Source organism: Podarcis pityusensis (assembly GCF_964106645.2).
Source record: "Podarcis pityusensis genome assembly, chromosome: 5".
Lineage (NCBI taxonomy): Eukaryota > Metazoa > Chordata > Lepidosauria > Squamata > Lacertidae > Podarcis > Podarcis pityusensis.
This window is the reverse complement of record NC_138032.1, coordinates 8,886,446-8,912,375: the sequence shown is the minus strand read 5'-3', so window position 1 is coordinate 8,912,375 and position 25,930 is coordinate 8,886,446. Positions and strand designations below refer to the sequence as shown.

The window sequence follows — 25,930 nt, the reverse complement described above, 5'->3', positions numbered from 1 at the left end:
CAAAAAACGAGATCAGGTTAGTCTGACATGACTTATTTTTCAGAAATCCATGCTGACTATTGGTGATCACAGCATTCCTTTCTAGGTGCTCACAGACTGTTTGCTTAATGATCTGCTCCAGAATCTTCCCTGGTATTGATGTCAGCCTGACTGGGTGGTAATTATTTGGGTCCTCTCTTTTCCCAAAAAGGTTTGATCTTCTTGCAGTCCATGGGACTCTCAAGAGTCTCCTCCAGCACCATAATTCAAAACCATAAATTCTTCGGCGATCAGCCTTTTTTATGGCCCAGCTCTCACTTCCATACCTCTCTACTTGAAAAACCATGGCTTTAACTATACAGACCTTTGTTGGCAAGGTGATGTCTCTGCTTTTTAAGATGCTGTCTAGGTTTGTCATTCTGCCCGCTTCTGGAACTTTTGGGAACATTTCCTTATGCTTGACTTCAGGAGCTGGTGAGAACAATCCCGTTTCATTCATCTTTATGGCTATTTTTGGGATTATAGATCCTTGTTTGCAGTAGCATACCAAATACAACTGCCTGCAAAATTTCCCACACTCACCTGTGGAAAACAGATTATTATTTGTGCTGGGTTGTGCGTGGTAGGGAAAAGATGCAATTCCATTATGTCCCAGGCCAGCGTTTCTCAATCTGGACCTCAACCCACTTTCAGATGGGCCTTGGCACCACAACCCCTCCCGCTGTTCTATATAGCCTAACAGCACCAGGTGCCCTACATAGGTAGTACACAGAGATGGAAAACAGGAGTTGAGTAGAAAGAGAGCCTGTGGCATGCTAAATTGGAGAGGAAGGAAGGACACACAGAGAGAAAAACTAACCAGAAAAGTGGCCTGCTGAGTGCCTGAGTGTGAGGGAAGGAAAAGCCAGGACAAGACTGAAAGAAGCAGAAGAGACAGACAGACTAAGGGACTCGAAAAGGCGAAACAATGGCAGAATGCAAGTTAACCATCAATAGAAAATGATGTCAGTGATTGTCAGCCTATTAAGGAAGAACCTATGCAAATGTGGACCTTGTTTGTGTGCTACATACCTGGAGTGGGACAAAGGTACAAACCTACGATCACCACAGCCAATCACAAGCAAACAATCACACCCTAGGCCAACCCCAACCTCTCTCACCACCAAAGGAACACAAGTGAACAACACAAGCAACGCTGACACCAAACTCTACATACATTAAACTTAATAGAAACACCGCCACCTGACCCCACCCCCATCCATCTTCCCTCTCTCCACCCCCCTTTCTTTTTTCTTTCTTCTCCCCCTAATGCCTCAACAAATGAAACGGATTTGTAAAAATGTTACATGAGAAAAAAAATACGAGGCACTACACTTCTGTAAAACAAGAAAATCCTTAATAAAATATAAAAAAAAACAAAAAAACACAAATGAAACTGTTAATTGGGCTTTGAACGATTTCCTCATTATCAAAATTGTTTTAGTACTTATATATAGCACACTGATTGCTATATTGGTTGTACACTTGTATGCCAACATAAACCCAAACTAAAGGTGTGTGTGGGTTTATAATTCCCAGTTGGGAAGACAAACTCCACATCAAATCGGCCATCATTCTTTAACTGCCTGAACCGGAATTTAGGGATGCGCTTGTTACACCTCAGCCTCAAAGCAAAGATCACTGACCTTTTCCCAACAGTACACACCTGCCTGTAGCCCTCTGGATGCTGTTGAAATCCTCCATCTTCCCCAGCCGTGGGTGGATGGGAGTTGTAGTCCAACAACATTTGGAAGGCCACTCAAACACAGGAAACCACCTGTGCTTAAGCTGCATCCAGTGCAATCCCACCACTGGGATGACAATCCATATATTGTCATTTCTTATTAAATACCGTGTTCCAGCTTTGATCTACACTGGCTAAAAGAAAGATCAGGCTTTGTTTTAAGGTGGCATCATGTACACAACCTAAGTCAGAGCACTGGGCTATCCAAATTTAGCATATGTGCTGTCAAAAAGAGCACAGGGCTATCTAGCTCAGTACTGCTTACACTGGCTGGCAGCAGGTCTCAAGAGGGATTTAGAGAGTAGTCTCACTGAGAGCCAGTGTGGTGTAGTGGTTAAGAGCGGTAGACTCGTATTCTGGGGAACCGGGTTGGCTTCCCGGCTCCTCCACATGCAGCTGCTGGGTGACCTTGCGCCAGTCACACTTCTTTGAAGTCTCTCAGCCCCACTCACCTCACAGAGTGTTTGTTGTGGGGAGGAAGGGAAAGGAGAATGTTAGCCGCTTTGAGACTCCTTCGGATAGTGATAAAGCGGGATATCAAATCCAAACTCTTCTTCAACCAGCCCTACCTGGAGATGCCAGGGATTGAATCTGGGGACTTTTTGCATGGGAAGCATCTGAGGTGAGCTACACGCCAGAAATAAATGTCCCCAGAATATTCCCCAGAAATAAACGTCTCTGGAACAATCAGCTGCCTGCATTCAGTTTACTGCCACTTATTAGAGTTGGAGACGTTGTGCTTGCTCGGTTAAAGATACTAGAGAAAAACATAACACAGGTTGACCAACAGTTCAGAATGTGCCTCAGCAACTGCGGAGGGAGAAATTGCAAACCATGCCCTGGTATCGGTTCCTGGGCGTGCACAGACACTGCAAATTAATTGTCTTCTGAGATTTAACTTCTCGAGCATCTTTAAAACAAAAACGAGCTAAGCCATTCCCCAAAGGCAAGCGATTTTCTCAGCGTGAGAAAACGATGAAACAAGCAGCGTCTGGGGCAAACAGATCCAGCTGGAGACGGTGAAGTCCTGGGGCGCATTTTCGGGGAGGCAAGTGGCAGCCGGGGAGGCTGACTCCTGAGTCAAGCGCCAGGCCTGCCGGTTTCGAGGAGGGCGGAATGCGAATTGTATGAAGCGGGGGAACTGCCTCCGCTTTTACAAAGTGATTCTGGCCAATCAGCTTCCTCCCCAGAGCTCGCCTAATCCTGCCCAGGAGCGAATGGAGCTCAGTGGCGCGCCCGGCCGGGAGGAAGAAGGAGCGTGAATGCGGGGTTTTCCTCTCTCTCCGCGCGTGGTCCTTCGCAGGCGCGCCTTTGGTTTGGGGCTCCCAAAGAGAGGCCGAAGGAGCGTCCCCTTGGCAGCCGGGTGGTTTCTCCTGCCTTTGCGAGGGTAAGCCATTCAATTAATTACATATCCGATTTTTAAAAATACTGTGTGTGGACAGAATGCTTTTCGTTTCGGGAGATGGGCTGGGGAGCTTTTGCCGAGATCCTTCGTAAAAGGCAGCAACTTGATCGGAAGTTTTTTCTGGGTTTTTCACATTGCAGCAGGAAAACACGATAGGAACTTCATATAAAGTTTTATTTCGAAACTTCCGAGCAAGTTCCTGCGCTCCGCCCCACCCCATGAATTTTTCGGAAAGGGTGACTATTAACGGAGCCTGAAATGCTGCAAATAGTTCACGAGGCCAGCCTATTGTCTAGGATTTTTCCCCTTTCACGCCTTTGAAAAAAGAGGGTCCCTTTTATGGCCTCGTTTGGGCTCCCTTCTCCTTTGGATGCGCGCGACCATTAACTTTTAAACTCCCGAAAGTAGGTGTGGTAATTGACTCGCTCGCTCCGGGAAGAGTTATTTGCAGCTGAATCGAGTGTCTTTCTTGGTTTGCTTTTGCAATCGCCATTCCTCTTCCTCTTCCCTTTTTTAAAAGGAAGACAGCTCCCGCAAAATAACTCTTAAATGCAACTGCAGGGACTTTTACCGCTACCCCCGACTGATCTTTCACCTCGTTTTGCACATTCTCGCGGCAGTGCCTCCCGGCTTTGTGTGGTTGCGGGTGTTCCCTCTCGGCAAAAACGAGCCGATCCAGCTGCCTGTGGCTTCTGGCGAAAATTGCAACGTCGACCCCAAAGGCACAGAGAGGAGCCGCCTCCTCCTTACTCCTCCAGCCTTAGGGAACGAGACCGATTCCCCCCGCATGATAAAAAACTTTTGCACAGCCGGCTCTCCGCAGAAGGCCCTCCCCCTGCCCTCTGCTTTTCATTGGAATTGCCTGTTGTGCAAATCTTGCTTTCCCCCCCACCCTCTAACACTTAATGGGAAGGCGAGTGCGCTTTCAAGCTTCCTTGCTTAGGCAATCCGACGCATTCTCATTTCTGCGTCGTTGGGGCTATTATACTTTGCAAGCTACCCGGAGCGGGCTAGTTTCTCCCACGCCCCCAACTAAGAGGGCAGAGCGGGGACTTCGCCCCTTCTTCGTTCAGCATTTTATTTTTGGGGTGGGATGGGAGTGGGAGCAAAGAAACAAGAGAGTTCCCACAGTAACAGTTTTAATCCTTTGCGGCAAAATCGACAAGAGTCCTGGGGCACGAGCAACAGAGTCCATTGTGGCATCTGCTTTTGTAAGCCGGAGGCCCATACAGCGCCATTAAAAAAAATAAAAATTGCTGGTCTTTTAAGACGACCTGTGGAGTTTCCATAGTAGTGTCTTGTTTGGTTTGGGAGGAGGAGTTGCTCCCTTGCTTTGCACGGTGGATGGAATTTGCTGGTTCCTTTGGCAGCCTCTGCTGTCCCCTGCAGGTGGGATCCCAAATGGATCGCATGACCCTCCCCCCTCTTGTAATCTTTTAAATTGTACAGAGACTTTTAATCTGAGTCGGAGGTTCGAGCCCCGCCTTGGGCAAAAAATTCCTGCATTGCAGGGGGTTGGACTGGATGATCTCCATGGTCCCTTCCAACTCTACAATTCTATGACTCTCTTGAGAGAGGATCTAGGTAGCCTGTATGTGCTGCAGCAACATATGAAGAGGTTACTGTAGCACATCCACTCCCACCTTGGGGCTCTCCGAGTCGGTTTTTTTAAAGAGCAACAACACTGCAATTCCTTCCAACAGTTCGACTTCATCCCCAAAGGTGCACTCTCCATTGGTTCCTGAGACAGGTGGATGCTAACCTACTACTCCCACTGGCTTGGGGTTGATAGGAGCAGCAGCCCAATACATCTGGAGGGTGCCAGGTTGCAGTCTGTGTGCTACTCTCTGGCTAATAATAATAATAATAATAATAATTTATTATTTATACCCTGCCCATCTGGCTGAGTTTCCCCAGTCACTCTGGGCAGCTCCCAATCAAGTATTAAATACAATACAGCGTTAAATATTAAAAACTTCCCTAAACAGGGCTACCTTCAGATGTCTTTGAAAGATAGGATAGCTACTTATTTCCTTCACATCTGAAGGGAGGGTGTTCCACAGGGCGGGTGCCACTACTGAGAAGGCCCTCTGCCTGGTTCCCTGTAACCTTACTTCTTGCAATGAGGGAACCGCCAGAAGGCCCTTGGAGCTCGATCTCAGTGTCCAGGCTGAACGATGGGGGTGAAGATGCTCCTTCAGGGCTTGCAGACTAAAAATGGGTAACCATCCTTCTAACTTAGCTTTGCACTTAGGGGAGTGTATGTAACACCTGTCCTTTAGTTGTAGCAGCTGATGAGAAGGGACCGGGCCCTGCTTGGCTCTGCTTTAGGCTGTTTACACAAGAGATGCTTCAATTAAGGGCTTTTTTTTTTCACTTCTCTTTGCGATCTCCCATACCTGTAATTGAAAAGTTAATTGGCTGGAGTATACAGCTGGGTATTTGTTACTTTCATTATTATTGTTATTTTTTGCTGTTTTCCACACCTGTAATTGAAAAGTTAATTGGCTGGAGTGTACATGAAAGTCTACAATTTGTTGTTTGCGAGTGAATTACGGGACCTGTGAAGAGAGGGGTGGGGAAAACATTTTGAGCGCTGGTAAGCCTCTGCTAACTTTGTCAATCTGAATTTACTCGAGGCCTTTTTCTTTCCTTTTTTTCTTTTCACAGGCATTTCTCAAGTTGTAAAAAAACACACACATTAAGCCTCTTCCCTCCCCTCACTCCTGTTGCTAATGGAGGCCGATGACTCTCAGAATATGATTTTGTGCCCATCCTGAGAACAAAAATTTCCATAGTGTGTGTTAATATGGTTGAGAGCCTATAGGGAAGTTTATGCTAAAAAAAAGGTACTTTGCTGATTTATTGACAGTCAGCTTGTGGAACAACATGAAGAACTTCCTGGAGTGATGGTGGAAGCGAGTGGTTCCTCTGCATTCCATGCCTGTGAAGGCATCAGTAGAGCAAGCCCAGGAATATATCTAGGAGGCTCTCCAAGGAGAGGGTGACATTGCATTTTGATAACCACTGGCAGCGATTATACCATTGCAGCAGCCTTTCATCAAACTGGTCCTCTCCATATGTTGGACTACAACTCCCCTCACTCCTGACCATTGGCTATTATGGTTGGGACTGATGGGAGCTGCAGTCTCAACATTTGCAAAGCTAAGCAGGCTCTGGTATGGTTTCAAACCGTGCCTTCATTATTCACCTTTAGGTGCCAAATGTTCGTTTCTAACCAGGCCTTTGGCTGACTGACATCCAACGCCCTTTTAAAATGTGTTGGGGAGAGGGGTGTTATTGGGTTGTTTTTGTTTTTATTATGTATTTTGTATTTTTGTATTGTGGTTTATATGTTGTAACTGCCCTGAGACCTGCGGGTATAGGGTGGCATGCAGATTTAATTAATAATACATTTTTTTAAAAAAAAACTGGATGTGTTGAGATTTGTGCATTGCAGGGGGTTGGACTAGACAACACTTGGGTGCTTTCCAACTCTACAGTTCTATGATCTGGGGGTGGGTGGGCACCAAGTTGTGGAAGGCTGCATGAGAGGGAAGAGCTGTAGCTCTCTGGTAGAGTACATGTTTTGCAAATAAAAAAGTTCCCGGTTCAATGCCAGGGATTGCCTGGTAGGGCTGGGAAAGACCCCTTCCTTGGAGAGTTGTGGCCAGCCATCAGAGACTGTACTGGGCTGGATGGTGGTTTAAGAAAACCTCCTCTATTCTTAATATTGCTAAAGGCAAGGGTATTTATTGTATATACAAAATGGAATATGTGCAAATAATTCCCTGAGGTGTGGTGATAAGCAGGGATATATACGCTGATATGATAGCAGAAGTGCAAAATAACTTGCATTATACTTGGAACAGGTTGTAACAAAGCAGTTTATGGCTACATCCAGCCTCTGTTTCCATCCTGTACCATGAATGGGTAGACACTGTATTTAGAAGGCAAAATGTGAATTCAAATCCAAGCCTCGTTAGGTCGCTTATTAAGTCACTGTTGCTTCCATTCCCAGTTGTTACAGCTGTATAGTAAGACTCACTCGAGGGATAACTAAGATAAATATTGTTGTGCTGCCCTGCATTTGATGGGATATGATGGTTCTAAAGATGTTCTGCATGTGACGTTAATTATTTATACCTTGCTTATCTGTCTGAGTTTCCCCAGCCATTCTGGGTGGCTTACAGCACATATAAAAACATAGTAAAGTTCCGTGTTTCTCAGCATTGTATATTTCTCATGCCAACAAAATTAGCATCAGCTAATTTTGGTAAGAAGAAACAAGCTAATGTGTACATTTAAGCAGCTGCTTTTATTAAGAACACGGCTAAAGACTTTTGTTGTACGGTGCTGAATATAGAGCTTAGGGATTGTGGTAATAACTGTGCTTGCAAAATTAGTTCATTTCCTATAGTAGCCATCTGTTTATGGCAGACACAGACACCTCTCCTCCACCAGTGTTTCCTGCTGTTAAACTTCCTTTATGTATCTTTCATTAAATTAGCCGACTGAGTGATGTGAGCGTGAATGGTTAAAGAGCTCAAAGGTTGAGGGGAGAGCAGAACGTGGAAAAAATGTGAAGGTCGCTGGTCTTTTGTCTAAAATGCTGTAAGTACGTGGTCTACACTGTTCCTATTATTTTGTGTGTCAGCTGCAATGGTGGGTACCTGTCAAATGTAAAGGTGCAGTCTTGGAACATTTTTTGTTACAGATAACCCCATAGATGGAGGCTGCCTTGTTGTTGTTTTTTGCAAACACCTGCCTTGTTGTTTTTTGCAGACAATTTCATTGGTGCTGATAGCATTGAAGATTATTCTGATTATTTGGGTGGGTCTTTGTGTGTGTTTTCTGCTTAGTACTGTGCTATCTTGACTAAAAGCACATCTATGTTCATATCAACTTAATTATCATGGTATTCCCACAAAAAATCTTTGAATTATGGTATGGTGAGGTGGCGGAGATTAGTCCTCTCCCCTTGCATAACTACAGTTCCCAGGAGTTTTCTGGGGAAGAGAATAACTGTTGCATCAGTTCAGGTTTATGTGTAGCTTTGCTTTGGCTTAAGCATAATGGCAGTGGGAACATCTTGCCTTGATAAGAGTCCCATATAGTTACTCCTTCAAAAAATGTTTCCCGTATACCATTAGCTCTCTGCTCTATCCTCCTACGTTGTAGCTTTGCTAAGAGATTTGGTGTGGTGTGGTAATAAGAAGCTCTCTTGCTTATTGAGTAAGATAAAGGGAACCTGGGAGATGCTTGGATACTTCTGCATTCCCATTACAAAAGATAGTGGCTAAACAACTGCATTTAACACAGAGTGGGAACCTGTGGCTCTTTAGCTGCTGCTAGACTGCAGCTCTTATCCTTCCTTGATCATTGGCCATGTTGCTCGGGGCTGATATGAACTGGAATCCAATAGTATCTGGAGGACCACATGTTCCTCATCCCTGGCTTAGTCGATCTGGAATCCAGTCCTTGCATGGCCACGGATGTGCCGCATTGATTTTAAGTATTTGTTCCTAGGCTGTAGATCATTACAGATTTCATGAGTATAGCAGTGGCCTCCTTGCATGCAGCTGTTAAGATGAGCAAAGTGTGCACTCCTAATGGGGTGGCAAGGGATGGATTTTGCATCTCTGTAAGGAGCATGGCATGGAAAAGAGATTGCAGACTTTCCTTGCAGGAAATCCCCATCATAGAGATGAAAGATACTGTTATGAATTGGTTGGGTCACCCCATAATTCCCGGATTTAGTAAAAGTTCAAATTAGTAAAGGTTTGATTAAACTTTGGGAAAGCCCCTGGATTTAGTTATGCTGAGGAGCCAAGCCACCTCGGCAGAGTCAGGTGAATGGGCCATTAGTGGAGGACAAAGTCGGTGATGGTCCATCAAGGAAACCACCAGCCCAGACACTGAGGTCCAGCTCTGAGGGTCTTCAGATGGTTCCCTCCCTGCGAGAAGTGAAGCTACAGGGAACCAGGCAGAGGGCCTTCTTGGTGGTGGTGCCCGCCCTATGGAATGCCCTCGCATCAGATGTCAAGGAAATAAACAATTATCTGACTTTTACAAGACATCTGAAGGCAGCCCTGTTTAGGGAAGTTTTTAATGTTTGATGTTTTACTATGCTTTTAATTCTGTTGGGAGCCGCCCAGAGTGGCTTGGGAAACCCAGCCAGATGCGGGTTCAACAATAAATCAACATAGGGCAAGACTGCCAGGCAAGGGTGACTGGGGCCCTTCTTTGCTGGGTACTAGTGGGATGACAGGCTTGAACTAAGAGACACAGCGGATGGCTTTTTGCTGTCCTTTGGATTTAATGCTGCCATTAAGGGGGAAGCCAGACCCTCTTAGGATGTGAATGCACCGCAATCCCTCCACCCAGGTGCAGGTTGCATATACAGTGGTGCCTCGCAAGACGAAATTAATCCATTCCGCGAGTCTTTTCGTCTTGCGAAGCACGGCTATTAGCGGCTTAGCGGCTATTAACGGCTTAGCGGCTTTAAGAAAAAGGAAACAAACTCGCAAGAACTCGCAAGACGTTTCGTCTTGCGAAGCAAGCCCATAGGGAAATTCGTCTTGCGGAACGACTCAAAAAACGCAAAACCCTTTCGTCTAGCGAGTTTTTCGTCTTGCATTCGTCTTGCGGGGCACCACTGTATGTGTAAATAAAACCTTACTCTCTGTAGTGCCACATTGTCCCCAAAGGGAACACAAACTCTGGGAAGCATGCCTGCAACCCCTAGAATCTCGCACTGCTCGTGGTGATTGGGGTGGTGTGTAATTATATTTTCTCTTCTGCGTGTTCAGCGCTCTGATGTCTTGGAAAGGAAAAGAAAGCAAGTCTCAAGCTGCACTGTATGCTTGACATTGGGTTATGAACAGCATGGAGCTGGGTGCATCAGGAACTATCTAGTTATGTAATTGGTAGCTGCCACTTGTTTTGTGGACTGAAAACTTTTGGTATAATTAACTGTTCTTTGCTTTCCTGAACTACTGATAATCAGGCCTCCCCACCCCACAATCTTAGAAAATGAGTCAATGAAAATTGACCTTGGTTGCTGGGCAACTTTCTGTTATCAAATGGAATTGGGCTGAATTCCCTTTTGGGACAGGTTTGCAAACTAAAAAGGCCTCTTAAGTAACTGTTGGGTGGCTTGCCTTAAAGCCAGCTTGGCATGCTGCAGCTACAGTTCATCTATCATTTTCAGTATGCATATTTCCTGTAGGCCGGTTCTCACAACAATTTCTACATGATTCCAGCCTGCTCTTCCCTACTCATCAACACACTGCTGCATATGATGAAACTCCTGTGTGAAACATTCTTTGGAGGATTCTTCATATTGGCATGGCTATCTGACATTGCATCCTACATGCTGGCTGCTTTTTGCATGTCATGGTAAGCCATGTTTTATGGCTTACTAAGAATGCACAGTTACAGATAGGTAGCCGTGTTGGTCTGCCATAGTCAAAATAAAAAAAATCCTTCCAGTAGCACCTTTAAGACCAACTAAGTTAGTTCTTGGTATGAGCTTTCGTGTGCAAGCACACTTCATGCCTCTAGCTACCATCCCAAACATACCAAACAGTCCATTGTATATAGCCAGGCACTACATTACAGCCGCATCTGTTCCAATTCTACAGACAGAGACTCTCACCTAAGAGATCTACAGCAAACCTTTTCAGAACTAAAATACCCAGCAGATGAAGTTAGACAACAGATCAACAGAGCCAGACTTATACCCAGAGAGAACTTGCTGCAAGACAGACCCAAAAAAGAAAATAACAGAACACCTCTAGTCATCACATACAGCTCCCAAGTTAAAACAGTACAACGCATCATCAGAGATCTACAACCTCTCCTGGACAATGACAGTTCTCTTTCTCAAGCTCTGGGAGGAAGACCTTTCATTGCCTACAGACAGCCACCCAATCTTAAACAACTCCTAACCCACAATAATACTACAACCAGACTTAACACGGACACTGGCACCAGAACCTGCAATAAACCCAGATGCCAACTTTGCTGCCACATACACCCGGACAACACCATTACTGGCTCCAACAACATCACACATACCATCTCGGGACTATTCAATTGCTCATCATCTAACATTGTGTATGGCATCAAATGCCAACAGTGTCCTTCAGCTCTCTATATTGGACAAACAGGCCAAACCTTACGCCAAAGAATAAATGGACATAAATCTGACATCAAGAATCACAAAACAGAGAAACCAGTAGGAGAACACTTTAATCTCCCAGGACATTCTATACAAGATCTCAAAGTAGCTGTTTTACTACAAAGGAATTTCAGAAATAGACTGGAAAGAGAAGCTGCTGAATTGCAACTCATTACCAAACTTAAAACCATGGAGAAACCTGGTTTGAACAAAGACATTGGATTCTTATCCCATTATACATGACTAAGCCATTTCTCACCTTCTCACCCCTCCCTTTTCCTGTAAGACCCATTACAGTCGTTAAGAGTCGTCAGCAAGCTCATCCCAGCTATCTGCCAATCTCCCATTCCCACCACCCTTCTGAGTAATACCCCTCCCCACCTTCTCACTATATAGAAGGATCTGGCAACTTCTGTTTCAGTGTATCTGAAGAAGTGTGCTTGCACACAAAAGCTCATACCAAGAACTAACTTAGTTGGTCTTAAAGGTGCTACTGGAAGGATTTTTTTTATTTTAAGAATGCACAGATTGCTCACACCTGACTCCTCCCTGCTTGTAAGCAGATGCAACAAACCCCAATCCTTGGATCCTGTGTCCAAATTTGGGGGGGGGGGAGGGTTATGCTTCGCTCCAAATAAAACATGACCTAAAGGTTTGTTCTTGGCTTACCAATTGTTCATCTGAATGACAGTGTGTTTGAATGAAACCGGTCACAATTCCTGGCTTGGACATAACAGGTAAACCAGGGATTGTTGCTGGGTGATCATTCTTGCTAGCAGGGAGGAATGAAGCAATCTGTGCATTCATGGCAGCCCACTAACCATGGCTTGCTGTGATATGCAAATGTTGCCAGTCTCTTATTGCAGCCTCCACAAAGACTCACAGGTCTGCTTCTGCTTTGGTCAGCAATGCACACAAATCCATCCTCCAAATTTTCAGTTTACAGAGAACTCAGTCTTGTGTCTGTCTGAGCTATGGAACAGGGAGAAACTTGACGGACAAAGAGATTCTCCATTCTCCTCTCCTGGCCTAGATAACTGTTCCAGTTACAAACTGGATAAGTGAATGGCAAAACTAATGCATGCTGAAAGTGCAGCAAATGACAGAAGCGAAAGTAAGCCTATTGTTGTACGAGTAGCTCCAGATATCAAGTTGTGCGCCTATACACTATAGTGTGCTCTAGCTATTTGAGTTTTAAAAACACCTAAAAGCTATTTGCCAAGTAGTATAAGTTTGATTGTAATGTAGTTTTGTTTTTCAGGCTTTGTATTGAGTCAGTCTGTTGGTCCAACCAGTCCAGTAGTATCTACTGGCAATAACTCTTGGGTAGAAGTCTTGCTGCTGAATGTTGGGATGATTCAGGACAGGTCCATGAAAGCACTTCTCCATTCAGGGAATGGTTAAACTATGGAACTCCCTCGCCCAGGAGACAGTCACCAACCTGAATGGCTTTAAAAGAGGATTAGACAAATTCATGGAGGAGAGGGCACTCAAAGACTGTTGGCTACCATGTCTACCAAGCTCTGCCTCCACAGCTTGAAGTAATAATGCTTTTGGTGACCCATGGAACAGGATGCCAGACAAGATGTGTTATTGGCTCGATCCAATATTGGCTCTATTTATTTTTCTAATTTTTTTTAATTCAAGATTTCTTAGTTTACTTTTGTACAGTCATACCTCATGTTACGTTTGCTTCAGGTTGCGTCCTGCGGCGACCCGGAAGTACCGGAAAGGGTTGCTTCTGGGTTTCACCGCTCGTGCATGCACAGACGCGCAAAATGATGTCATGCACATGCGCAGAAGCGGCAAATTGCGACCCGTGCAGACACGGGTTGCGTTCTTTTCAGGTTGTGAACGGGCCTCCGGAACGGATCCCGTTCGCAACCAGAGGTACCACTGTACGTGCATTGTCTCTTTTTTCAGGTTGTTTTCTACAGATCAGTCTCGTTTGATGTGAGACGTTAGTGGTTCAATATTGGCTCTTTCTTGACACCTAACTGATCCTTCTAACTGGAGGTGCTGTGTTTCATCCCTGCTTGCAAAGCTCTAAAACTGAGCTATGGGAGGCACATAGGATGCTTTGTTTGTCAATTACTGGCTACGTGTGCTTTTTGTTCCAAAGCTGTAGTTCTAAGAAAAAGTCTGGCTAGCAGCCTTCATTTAGTGCCCAGCAGGTGGGGGGGGACCCAAGGCCTGCAACTGGCTGGTATCGTTGAGGTTCATTTGATGTCCAGGTTGAGCGAATCTGCTGTTTTCCACAGGCAAAGTTTGTTCTGAGCTAAGGCACCAGTGAAGTAATCTGTAGGCCAGAAGATACAAGCTAGGTGAAGGCTGGATCAATATAATCTGAAGGAACCAAGATGTTGAGGGCTTGCAAGTTTCAATGTGCTGTAAAAGCTGAGCTCCGCACACAGCAGTGGGTGTATGCGAGCAGCTTGGTATGTAATGGGTGTTAACACTGACTAACTTTTTCCTGTGACCATCACATGCTCATGTAAAAATAAGTACTGAGGAGTGAAGCTAGGGCTGGTTGGGTAATGCTTCTATAGATGGCTAAATAGGCTTTCTGTGCCTTGAGGAAACCATTTCTGACCCTGTAAGGTCCTTTGTTTCATGTGGGTTGTATGCCCGTACTCTTAAAGCTTTGTGCTTAAACATGGTAGGGGGGCAGAGCGAGCCAGGGCTCAGTGACAACTGATCTTGGCAAATGGAATAATCCATACTATTTTGGGGGTGTGTATTGATTTGAGAAAGCTATTTCACTTGGGTAAAAGGCACCACAAAATTTGACACCCTAGGTTAAGGACATTGGCAGAGCCAGTGTTCTATCTAGAGTAGCATCCTGTTCTCACAGCGGCCAAGCCAGGTGCCCTTGGGAAGCCTGCAAGCAGGACCTGAGTGCAACAGCTCTCTCTCCACTTGTGAAGAAGTCCTGAGTCTTCCAACATTCAGCTTCGCTAGATGTCCCTGAATTCTAGTGTTAGGGGGGAGGGAAAACTTTTCTGTGTCCAGGGCAGCTGTCTACCAGCTCCATCTGGTATGCAGGCTGAGACCCTACCTGCCCACGGACTGTCTCACCAGAGTGGTGCATGCTCTGGTTATCTCCGCTTGGACTACTGCAATGCTCTCTACATGAGGCTATCTTTGAAGGTGATCTGGAAACTATAACTAATCCAGAATGCAGCAGCTAGACTGGTGACTGGGAATGGCCGCCAAGACCACATAACACCGATCTTGAAAGACCTGCATTGGTTCCCAGTATGTTTCTGAGTACAATTCAAAGTGTTGGTGCTGACCTTTAAAGCCCTAAACAGCCTCGGCTCAGTATACCTGAAGGAGCGTCTCCACCCCCATCGTTCAACTCAAGACACTGAGGTCCAGCTCCGAGGGCCTTCTCGGTGGCACCTGGCCTGTGGAACGTCCTCCCATCAGATGGCAAGGAAATAAACAACTACCTGACGTTTAGAAGACATTTGAAGTCAGCCCTGTTTACAGAAGTTTTTAATGACGGATGTTTTAATGTATTTTTAATCTTTTGTTGGAAGCCGCCCAGAGTGGCTGGGGAAACCCAGCCAGATGGGTAGGGTATAAATAATAAATTATTATTATTATTACTATTATTATATTTTTTCTGTCCGCTTTTTTGCGCACCATGTGTAATTTTATGCCCCGCTAAACACTTGCTTTTTCTCTAAATGGAAAAAGGCACAAATATTGTAACCTTTCCTCGTAAGAGAGTTGCTACAGACCACAGCAATCATTTTGATCGCCCTTTTCTAAACCTTTTCCAGGACTGCAGTATCGTTTTTGTAGTGAAACCGTTGGAACGGCACACAGTATTCCGTGTGTGGTCCAAGCATAAGAAATCCTAATGATCCCTAGCATGGATTTTGCCCTTTTTCACACTGACACACACAGGGTCAACATCTTAACTGAATTATCTGCTGTGGCCTGAAGGCCTGTAGACAATACTGCACTAGTTGGACAGATGGTCTTGATTCAATGTAAGACAGCTCTTTCTGTTCTTATCCTGTGTGTATATATAAAAAAACCTAGGGTAATTGAATAAATGATTTAGGTCCAAAATATCTGAAATACTTTCCCTGTCCATTTTCTCAGAGGTTAAGGTCTGCATAGGGGGCTTTCCTTGTGCCCCGCACCCCCCAATTGTGGAGGGCATCTAGCATTTTCATAGAATTGTAGAGTTGGAAGGGAACCCAAGGGTCATCTAGTCTAACCCCCTTCAGTGCAGGAATCTTTGCATTGTACAGCTTTCACCATATGCTGAAGATGCACCTCTTCACCGTGGCCTTTTGAAAGTTAAGGTGTTTTGTTTTGTGGGACGCACCTCTTTAGCTGAATCTGTACTGACCTGTTCCATTTGGAACTGTTTCACTTGAAGCCCACCTTCGAACCAGGGAATAAATTTCATAAATGAGTAAAATAAAATGATTCTTTTAAGAACCAGTGACAGGTTGGAAGCCGCCTGAAAACCACAGTGTGCTGAGTGGTTTTATGGGGAGCCAGATGCATGTGCACATACTGTTTCTGTTAGCACATTTCTATGCTATCCTATCCATGTACAAACGGTGTAGTGTATATAGAGGGGATATATACTTTCTGCTGCTTACCCTAGCAGAATGGGGAGGTGTCTTTTGTGTGGCTAATGTGTGAGAGACACACAGAGACGACCCTGGGATGGGGTTGCTGACATTAGAAACCTGAAAACTATAAACTATATTGCAACCTTTTTCATCTGAAGACACTTTTGAAGTGAAGGTGTCAAATAAAACACTATGGAATCTAGTTTTCTGTGTTCAGCATGAATTTGTTAATTTCTTAAATTTATATCCAGACTTTCTTCTGTTGTGGAACCCAAGACACCACATGTGGTAATCCAGGCAGTCTCCCATCCAGGCATTGACCAGACTCGGACCTGCTTACCATTAGCAAGGTGGTTGCCTCATTTGCCTTCAGATTACGCTCTGGGGCAAAGTCTAGCTTCCAGTCTTGCATTGCACATTTTAATACAAGAGTAATATGCAAACCAGCTTGCATGGTAACCCCACTCAGGTACTCAGTTACACAGTCAGTAGGTGACTGCTTGGGCAAATTGGTAGAAACATCCAGAAAGGTCAAATAGGGGGTGGGTAATATTCCATTCCCCAAGATGTATAAAAGGTTGCATATCGAGGGCACAAAAATGCATCAGTCAAGGGTGTGAGGATGAAAACTGATAGTTTTAAAGGTTATAGGGAGTGCAAGGGAGGAAGTGAAGCCTTTTCAAATCGGAGTTGCTTCCTGGAATTGCACATTGTGTGCCTTGTGGGCTTTCTACACTTACGCTTTAAAAGACTTTAAAAACCACTTCTACCTTGACAGTTTTCTCATGGTTTCCTTCATGTGTCATTACATTACTATTCCATTAATCCACCTGGATGCAAGGCACGCTGTCTGAGCAAGGCTTCAGAAATTGTTACATACAGAAGCTTTCCATGCCCTGACACTTGCGTAACTGTTGCATGACACAGTGGATTTGCAAAGGCTACAAAGCTCAGCCCGATATTTAATGAAATATTGTACTTTTGATCAGAGGGTGTATTTTTTTGTGATTGAAGTACAACTTGTACCAAAGGGATGTTTGTAATGAACTAGAAACTGGGCGTGTGTACATATTTCATTAAAAAGTCCTTTAATTATAACTGGAATCCGAACACCTGGGGGAAAAAAATCTTTGTTTTTGGCAATAAAGTATGCGCTTAAGTATAAGCACTGAAAATATTTTAACAAGAAATAGTGAATGTGCATTCCCGTAGAACTTTCATATTTCTGATTTAAGACATTTTCACTATTCTTTCTCTCTATTTAAAGAACAGCTTATACAACTCCTGCAAGAAAAAGAGCGTTCTCCAATAAATGCCACTAGGATGGCATTCTGAACACTTTAAATATTAGAGCCCTCTGTTTGCTACTCGTGTCATCCTTGGAGGAAGGGTGGAGATTAAAAAGTACCAGCATTTCTAACTTTGTTTTGAATTGATGCATGTAGTCCAAACTGATAATCGTTTATACCTCTCCTGGGGATAAATGGGCAAGCTGCCTTGAGTGCCTAGAGGGAGAATCCTGGATTAGGTAAGATCTTTAGTCTGATCTAGTAGGGCAGTTCTTACATTTTAAAAAAAGACTATTTACTTGTTGCCAGAAGAAAATCTGAGCAAACCTTTTGTCATTACGCCTCTCCATTTCCTTCTCTGCCTCCTGGTTCCCCCAAACCCTCCATGCACGTTTAGTTACCCTCAACAAGTTTCATGGTCAGAAAGCTTATCTTCCAGCCCAATCTCCCCTGTTGCATTGCGAGTATAAATATGGGAGAATCCTAGGTATACCATCACGAGTTATTTGGGAGAGCTGCTGGGATCCCAGTGTTGGGATTATTTGGGCCTTCCAAGATGCATTGTTATTGGGCATGAGGAGTAAAATCACAATGGATTTTGTGCTTATTAATGTCCACTAGTTGCTGTCACTAGTCATCAGCAGACTTGTAGTGTGGAGATGCGCCATTTTGGGGAAGGATGTAAAAACCACGAGTGCTTGAGTAGAAGTATACCACAACAGTAGCATGCAGCTGAAATAACTGGTACTTGCCTGCGCTGTGTTAAGAAGGGAATCTGACAGTGGTTTTCAAACAGTGTTCTGAGATGTGCTAGATCTGAGGCCCTGAAGGCTTGGCCAGTGCCCCACAAGAACTGAATATGCTCCCTAGCCCACAACATTCCCCTAAATCTTGTGAGAATTGTAGGGGTTTGTTGGCAGAAAAAATTGGGTGGGGGTGAGCATCACTGGAAGATGAACTTGTTTAATTAATTAGCAACTGGGATAAGAAGAGAGTTACCCTGGCAATCCAGATAGATTGGGCAAAATAACGTTGCTTCTCTTTCCGCCCCAGCCCCCCAATAACTTAGGGCTGCTTTCTAGCATTTATTTTTTTTAGCATGCAGGCTGAAACGAACCTTGTCTAGGAAGTTGCTGAGTGTTTCATTTGTTTGTGTAATTTTATGTAACCAAAATAATAGAGTTTGACTCGTGCTGCGGAAAGTGCTGATTTCAACTGTGTTAAAAAAAACTGCTTCTGCAGCTTTTCTCCCTCCTGTTGCACACCACAAGCTGCAAACCTTGGCTACGTCTGTCCAAGTTGCTAATCATAGCACAGGCCATCTACCAGGAAAAAAAACCAAACGGTTCCCTTTCCGCTAGGAGGGTAAATACCATGTGCTGGTTGTGTTCAGCTGGAGCACCTCAAGACTGCTTCAGGCCAGCGGCATCTCACATGATGCCTGAATTTCTTTGAACCGAGACAAAGATCCTGTACTCCTCTTACTATAAATCTGAAATTATAAGGCATTTAGGCTGTTGCAAGTTCTGCAAGCAATTCCCTTTCTTGCTAAACCTCTACTGAGGAATGGTTAAATAACAGCTGTGATGAATATTATTTAGAATATAATGCTTGTCTGTTATGGGTTGGCCACCCACGGTTTAATTAAACTACTTCACAGATAACGTTCCAAACAACTACAGGAATTTGTGAGTTACTTGTGAGAGGAGACCAAGCTGAACTCTTTAATTTGGCCTAGAGTTGTGGTTCCCAACGTAGGGCACACACCCAACAGGGGGGCAATTCGTGAATGAGTTAGACCAAGTTAATGACCTTTTAGGCTTCCTCCACGTGAACAGGAGTTCACTTTTTGAATATTAAGTATTATGTGTCACGGGGATTTTAGAGATGCTTAGGTGGGGCATGGCAAAAAAAAAAAAAGTTGGAAACCAGAGATGCCTGGCTGTAAGCCAGCCCTGCTTGTACATGGAATATGCACTATAATGCAAAATACAGTTGCTGTGCATTGCTTTTAAATTCAAAATTGTGTTTCTAGCCACCATGAGGCTGAGAGTTCTGCAGCTTTGGCTTATAGGAAGACAGGCTTTTTACCTGTATTTGTTTCTAGTTTTGTTTCTCCTGTCACAAAGGGCTCTTTCACATTGCCTCAGGTTTTGGGGAAGAGTAATACCGGTGTGGATTCCTGCTTCACCACATTACCAAGCCGCAGTGTAGTCAGTGACTTGCAGGTTGTTTTGGTTGGTAGTCCTGAGCTTCACTGGCGGGACAGTGGTCACACTCGTACAATGCTGTTTTGCATGACTTCTGCTTTCATATTTGTTAAGGGGCTTTTGTGTTTTTTAGGCAGGGGGATCGGAGTCCTGATCATGAGATATATTCAAAGTCAAAGTGGTTTAAAACACTGAGAGGGCAGAGGAATAGAGTCCCCTGTCTATCTTGCCTATTACACACACAGGCACACTCACTCTGAAATGGTAGTTAGGGCCTCTCATGGACCCAAATGGAGACCAAAAGTAGCTTTAACTGGACCCTAGCAAACAAGGGGCAGATTATAGTGAAACTGCTATTTCAGAGGCAACTGCTTTATTAAATTTCTGGCCTTGTGACGTAGCGATTAGTCTGATAGGGTGATTAGCAATAAAGTTAGCATGGTGCTTTATAGATTTTATTTTTCAAATCGTCACAGCACAGTGCTTTATGCTTCATTTGGGAAAAACTGGGTAGTGATAGAGATCAGATCTTGCATTGTGGAGAATGAGTGAAGAAAACGCTTGTCTGCCTGCCCTGTGATTACCTTCAGGTGTGGTAATAAAAGGCTCTTGTTTTTGTGGGCAGTGGTGGCTATGAACATGCTTCCTGTGTCTGAACAAATGCTGCTTTTTTTGAAGAGCTAGCGCATGCAATGGAGATGGAAGAAGGGCCTGAGATTCAAATTTCACTTTTCTTTCCCCTCCCCCACTTGGACTGTTTATGGAAGCAGGCGGCTGTTTCTCCTCAGAAAGCGTTATGGCCGCCTAGCCTCCTCACTGAAGTCTCTCCTCAGGCAGCCTGAGGGAAATTTAGGAGAGACAGGGGGGGGGGGCATTGCTGTCACCCCTTCGCCCCTGAGGCCACTGTCCCCAGTCCTCACACAGAAGGCTGGCTTTTATATGTGCCTTTTAAACAACCAAATCTCCTGCCAGCCATTGGCTTCAGATGGTATCTTTCAGCTGCACCCTGGGCAAAGAAAGAGTTCCTTGCTTACCACACGCAGCTTTCCGCTTTTAGGTATTCTGTTTTTTAATTAGTTAATCCTGCGCAAGACAGCCCAAAACAACCAGACAGACAGAACCCCCAACCCCGTCCCCCAACACACATAAGTACATTAAAACCAAGAGGAAAAATTAATAAAAGCATCCCTGCCCACACAGGTTAACAGCCCTGCAGCCTTCAGATAAATTCATTTTAGACAACCCATTTGGGACTCCACACAACAGATTTTAATCCTAATAGGCCTGGAAAGGGATGAATTTTCCTAGGAGGTCACAGTTGGGGGGGACAGTTGCCCCCTGTTGAAGCACAGGGCGTCTGATTTTGGGGAGCAGAGGGCCAGCTGAAGACAGCACAGGTGTTTAGCTCCATTTATGACCTCCATTGCATCCAAACATACAGACGGTGTTTGTAATTAAACAGCAAACTATGGCACAAACAAAAACCACGTTCTTTCTCAGTACAGGGCCATTTTTAATGCTTCGTGACCAGAAACCTAAGTACTTCTGCTGGTTTCTGCAAGTTCTGGATCTACTAAATCTCGTTTTAATGACTCAACCACTGTAGAATTACATTGGGACAATTGAAGATTTTTTTTATGCAGCCTTATGAAAGATGCTATTTCTTTCTTTTCCTTGTAAAAATCTGCTTGAGGCCGTCTTCCGGCCCCCTCCTCAGATTTAAGTCCTGTACTGAAGAAGCTTTTATGGGTGCATGCTGAATAGGATAGCAGAGTACCTGACACATGGATATTTTAATTTCTAGAGTGCCTGTTAATATGTCCACGGGTAGAGAAATACTACTTGCATTTTTCCGTCATGCTGTCAGGTTTCCCTTAAAATTACACATACACTCAAATAGGCCTGGACGATACATCAACATTTTATCACCCAGGACTGGTATGTGGAGCAGACAGCGATGTTGGCTTCACTCAGCTGTATATCGCTGGTGAAACCGCCATCCCACTCTGCCCTCATACTGCGCAGAGGGAGAAATTTGGTATATTGCCAGATTGCGATGTTTGGCTGGTGATGTTAAAAAGCTGGTATCGCCAAGCCCTACACTCAAAACACCATGTAAGGCTGAATACTGGCAAAGAAATGTACATACCAGGAATACCTCGTTTTTCATTATTTCAACAATGTCAGAATATCATTTTAAAAGGATACTACATGTCTTTTTCGTGAAACTGGTGTAAACTGGTCTTGTAAATTAGCAAAGAATGAATAAGGCGAGCTGCTATTTCTGCTCCCCCTATCTGCAATTTTGGGATAATATTGACTTGCCATGGAGAACTATTAAGAATTAATGAGAATTTGTCTGAAGTGAACCATTGAACTTCAATATAAATGTTCTGTAGTGCGATGAAATTCTGTGTACTTGATTGCTGCGTATCAGATAGTCAAGAACTTATGACTGCAGCAGTTTGATGTTTGACTCCCCAATTTCCATCAACCCCAGCCAGCGTGGCCAGCGGTCAGGTATGATGTAAGTTGTAGTCTAGCAAGATTTGGATGACCACAAGTTCCCCACCCCTGGTTTCTGTAATGGCATGGACTTCAGCCATGCATGGGGAAGTGCTAGTATCTGTTTGATACAAATAAGTCCAAAATTTGAGTAATTATCCTTCACTTGTTGTGTTTTTGTATTTTTAGGGGTCTTCTATGGGATTATAAATGTAATTTAAAATGTAATAGCATTTGGCTAAAGTGTTTTCTTTCCTATACTTTGCAGATGTCTTAAGCCGTAAGAGAACAAATGCAAGGTAATTCTTCGATCAGCTAAAGATGCAGCAGAGCAAAGACTATATTCAGCAAGTGTTGTTGGCCAGACTCTACTTCACACCTTCCATTCCAGCAAAACAACTTTTGAAGCAAAATGACTTATAAAAATTGGTGTATGAGGATTTTATTAAGGCTGCTGTCCAAAATAAATATTCATCTACGATGAACACTTCCCCTGAAGGAGAGACTGTGAACTCTTTTGCGAAAACAAGGACTCTGTTTAAAAATAAAGATCCTTAACTGTAGTTGGACATAAGAAGAGTGCATCAGAATGTACATTAATCATAGAAGAGTAAGAAAATGCCAATTTGTACAGCTATTTGCCACTTGTTTTGTGCTGTCTCTCATGGTTTTTTGGGGACCACTTGACAATAGTATTGTGAGCCACATGAAGTCTTACTCTTATAGATACCTCATAAATAGCTATGATTTTGTGAATGAAAGCTTATCTATCAGTAAGGACTTGGATAGGGTAGCCGGCTGTCAATACTTGATCAACCACAAGGAGAAATGTCAAAAGCAAGATGTTCTGCTGCTGCTGCTTGTGAAGTCTTCACCTGAGAACCGTCACCGGAGAGACTCTATTCGGAAAACGTGGGGTAATGAAAGGTACGTCGGTTACTATCTTCAGGCCAACATAAAGACCCTGTTTGTGTTGGGGCAGCCAAGAAACCTTACAGACAGAAACTATATGCAAATGAGGCTTCAAACAGAAGACAAGTTTTATGGCGACCTGATTCAAGGAGACTTCTTAGATACTTTCTACAACCTTACCCACAAATTACTCATGCAATTTAGCTGGGTAAATAAGTTCTGTCCTCACGCCAAGTTTGTTATGTCAGCAGATGATGACATTTTCATCCACATGCCAAATCTTGTTGCATACCTCCAAAATCTAGCACAAGTTGGTGTTCAGAATTTTTGGATTGGGCGTGTCCATCGTGGAGCACCTCCCGTAAGAGACAAGAGAAGCAAATACTACGTTCCCTATGAAATGTATCCTTGGCCTGCGTATCCGGATTACACAGCAGGAGCTGCGTATGTAATATCGAGTGACGTAGCAGCTAAAGTATATGCAGCCTCACAGACTCTTAATTCAAGCCTTTACATAGATGATGTTTTCATGGGTCTTTGTGCCAACAAAATGGGAATTGAACCACAGCACCACCCCTTTTTTTCTGGGGAAGGGAGGGCTCCATATCACCCATGCATTTACAACAAAATGATGACTTCTCACGGACATGTAGAAGACCTTCGCTACCTTTGGAAGCAGGCTACGGATCCAAAAGTGAAAAACATTTCCTCTGGAGTTTTGGGTAAAATATATTGTAGAATGGTTAATGTTATGCTTCTTTGCAGATTAGACTATCAGGACACATATCCCTGTGTTGCTGCATTTTCCTAATACTTGAATAGACTTGTTGAGCCAAAAATCTGAAATCTCCAGCTCTTTTCTCCCTTGACACATGAAAAATGAACATAAAATATTATGTGAAAACTTTAAATGTGAATGTTTGCCTATATCCCACACTAATCTAATGGCTTCAACAAAGTTTTCTTGGCTCTATTGAACCATTTGCTCCCATATGTTAGAGTGTATTTGTCCAAGAGACCTAAAGAACTGGCTAGATGTTACTGAAAACTATGTTTACACTTCCAATTCTAAACTAGCTGTAATTACCATATGGAATTGAATTTGGAAAACAGATTATTTGAAAACCATGTACATCTTCTGTTTATAATACGATTTGGAAAGAGCAGGTAAAGTAGGCAGCTCAAATAAATGCAATGATGAAAGTATTGATGTACCAGTAAATGTTTTCTCCCCCACTCCCATACACAATCACATGTTGATTGTATGTCTTATCAATCCAATGGCACTGTGCCTGTTACCACTACATCACAGTCCATCACAGCGATAATTCAGTCCTAACTTTACAAACCTTGATCCTATACAAGTGGTGCTCATGCTGGCTTCAAGCACTGGTTCAAATGAATCATGAAAAACTTCATCTCTATTTCAAAATTTTGTAAAACAACTTAAAAAAATGTAAAATCTTGCAACCGAAGCACTGATCTCTGAACAAAAAAAAATCACACTTAATTATTCTTCGCCTCCCAGTTGGTCTTCACTGCAAATATATTTTCATCCTGTTCACTTCTGTTAAACTTAATCAGCAGGAGACACTGTTTTATCTGAAAGTGTAGGATTACACAGCACAAGAGTGGCTTCTAAAGTTCAGAAAGGTGTAAAACACACCAATCCACGTCAGCTACTTACATGAGTAAATTCCCTACCAATTCATGTTTTAAGGGACTTTGCAATCAATCTATGAATCCGAAATAGAAAATGCATAAGTTCTGCTAGTGCAAGAACTTTTGCCCGCGGAAATGGACTCTCCCTCCCTCTCCTCTCTGCCCCCTAAATATGTTGTAAGAGTTCCCTCAAACTTCTGGAGCAAATTTGGGGGACATGGGGAAAGAAGAGGGAGTGGAAGCTGTTTCTTAGTTGTATGCTGTCCTGTTTTACAGCAGGGATGGTGAACCTCTGACTCTCCAGATATGGGACTACAACTCCCATCATCCCTAACCATTGGCCATGCCAGTTGGAACACAGCTGATGAAAGTTGTAGTTCAACAACATCTGGAGGGGCACAGGTTCCCCAGTGCTGTTTTACAGGGTGGGTTGGAACTGAATTTATTTGCTTGCACCTACCATGCCGCATAAGGTTCTAGGCAAAAGGGTTTGCATAGTTTGGGGAGGGGAGAATCTTGGCCGTCTCTCCTCATCGCCCTGTTCCCCCAGGCTACTGGCTTTGCTTTAAAATCAAAATTGCATACAATGTAGGGCTAATGGAACATGGATTTTTATTGGTGTTTAATTTCTATATTGCTATAACCAGTTTCAAACAGACATCCCATTGACAGCTAGCTTAATGCCATCCAATAACAGTCGAAATATGCTTAAGAGTTTGGGTCTTGTTAGCAGGCCTTTGCTTTGTCTGAAGTGCTAGTCCAGTGACCACAATGCTCAAGTGACCACAAGATTTAAGGCCTAATGTATAGCTAGCACCTAAAACTTATGTTGACTGTTGGAAGTGCTGTATGTGTTTTGTGTTTTACAGCAGGTATGTTCTGCTTTTAAAAGTATTTATTAGCTAGCTTTAAAGGGACATGGAGATGGTTTCATACTACTTTAGCTTGCAGAAGAATGTTTAACAATTTAAAGAAGTTATGAAGGCACTCTTTCCAGGAAAAGAGAGCTCGACATTTTCTTATCCTTCTGGGTTCTGAACACTGATTGTCTTTATATATTTGAAACTGGAAATTCTTGAGTTTGCCAGTGCTCCAGATGCAAGGTTGTTAGACTTTTATTTTTCCACTTCACAGGTAAAATTGCTTCAGCCTGAATGGTAACTTCGGGTACTAGTTTTGACACTGTTGCACAAAAGTGTTTATTTAAAGCAATTACTTGTTTGGTTTGCAGCTATTTGATATGATTTTTTTTATTACAGAAATGACTATTTATTCGTGACACTTTTGCTCTGTATCACATTTTGTAAAATACTTGTTTTCAATAAACAATTTTGTGTTATTTTGTAAATGTGTTCTACTTTGATATCTGAAGTCACTGAGGATACAATCTTAAGGC

At 43.6% G+C, this 25,930-nt stretch overlaps 2 protein-coding genes across 15 annotated transcripts in view; one reads left to right on the top strand and one right to left on the bottom strand.

Annotated features, from left to right (window-relative positions):
• The window catches only part of MCF2L2 (MCF.2 cell line derived transforming sequence-like 2), a 212,803-nt gene that overhangs the window by 103,974 nt on the left and 82,899 nt on the right, over nucleotides 1-25,930 (bottom strand). The gene's annotated exons all lie outside the window — the stretch shown is intronic.
• B3GNT5 (UDP-GlcNAc:betaGal beta-1,3-N-acetylglucosaminyltransferase 5) lies at nucleotides 2,871-25,882 on the top strand. Of its 4 annotated transcripts, none has more exons than XM_081008249.1 (2): nucleotides 2,871-3,149; nucleotides 22,229-25,882. In XM_081008249.1, exon 2 carries the CDS (start codon nucleotides 22,550-22,552, stop codon nucleotides 23,681-23,683), a length of 1,134 nt encoding a protein of 377 aa, XP_080864375.1. In that variant the 5' UTR covers nucleotides 2,871-3,149; nucleotides 22,229-22,549; the 3' UTR covers nucleotides 23,684-25,882. The 4 variants fall into 4 exon arrangements, with proteins under 4 accessions (XP_080864375.1, XP_080864378.1, XP_080864377.1 ...); XM_081008252.1 differs by lacking the exon at nucleotides 2,871-3,149 and adding an exon at nucleotides 7,759-7,781; XM_081008251.1 differs by lacking the exon at nucleotides 2,871-3,149 and adding an exon at nucleotides 19,494-20,045.

What these genes read in the sequence shown, in the direction of transcription:
- B3GNT5 (XM_081008249.1), top strand. Translation starts at nt 22,550, where the DNA reads ATGTACATTAATCATAGAAGAGTAAGAAAATGCCAATTTGTACAGCTA.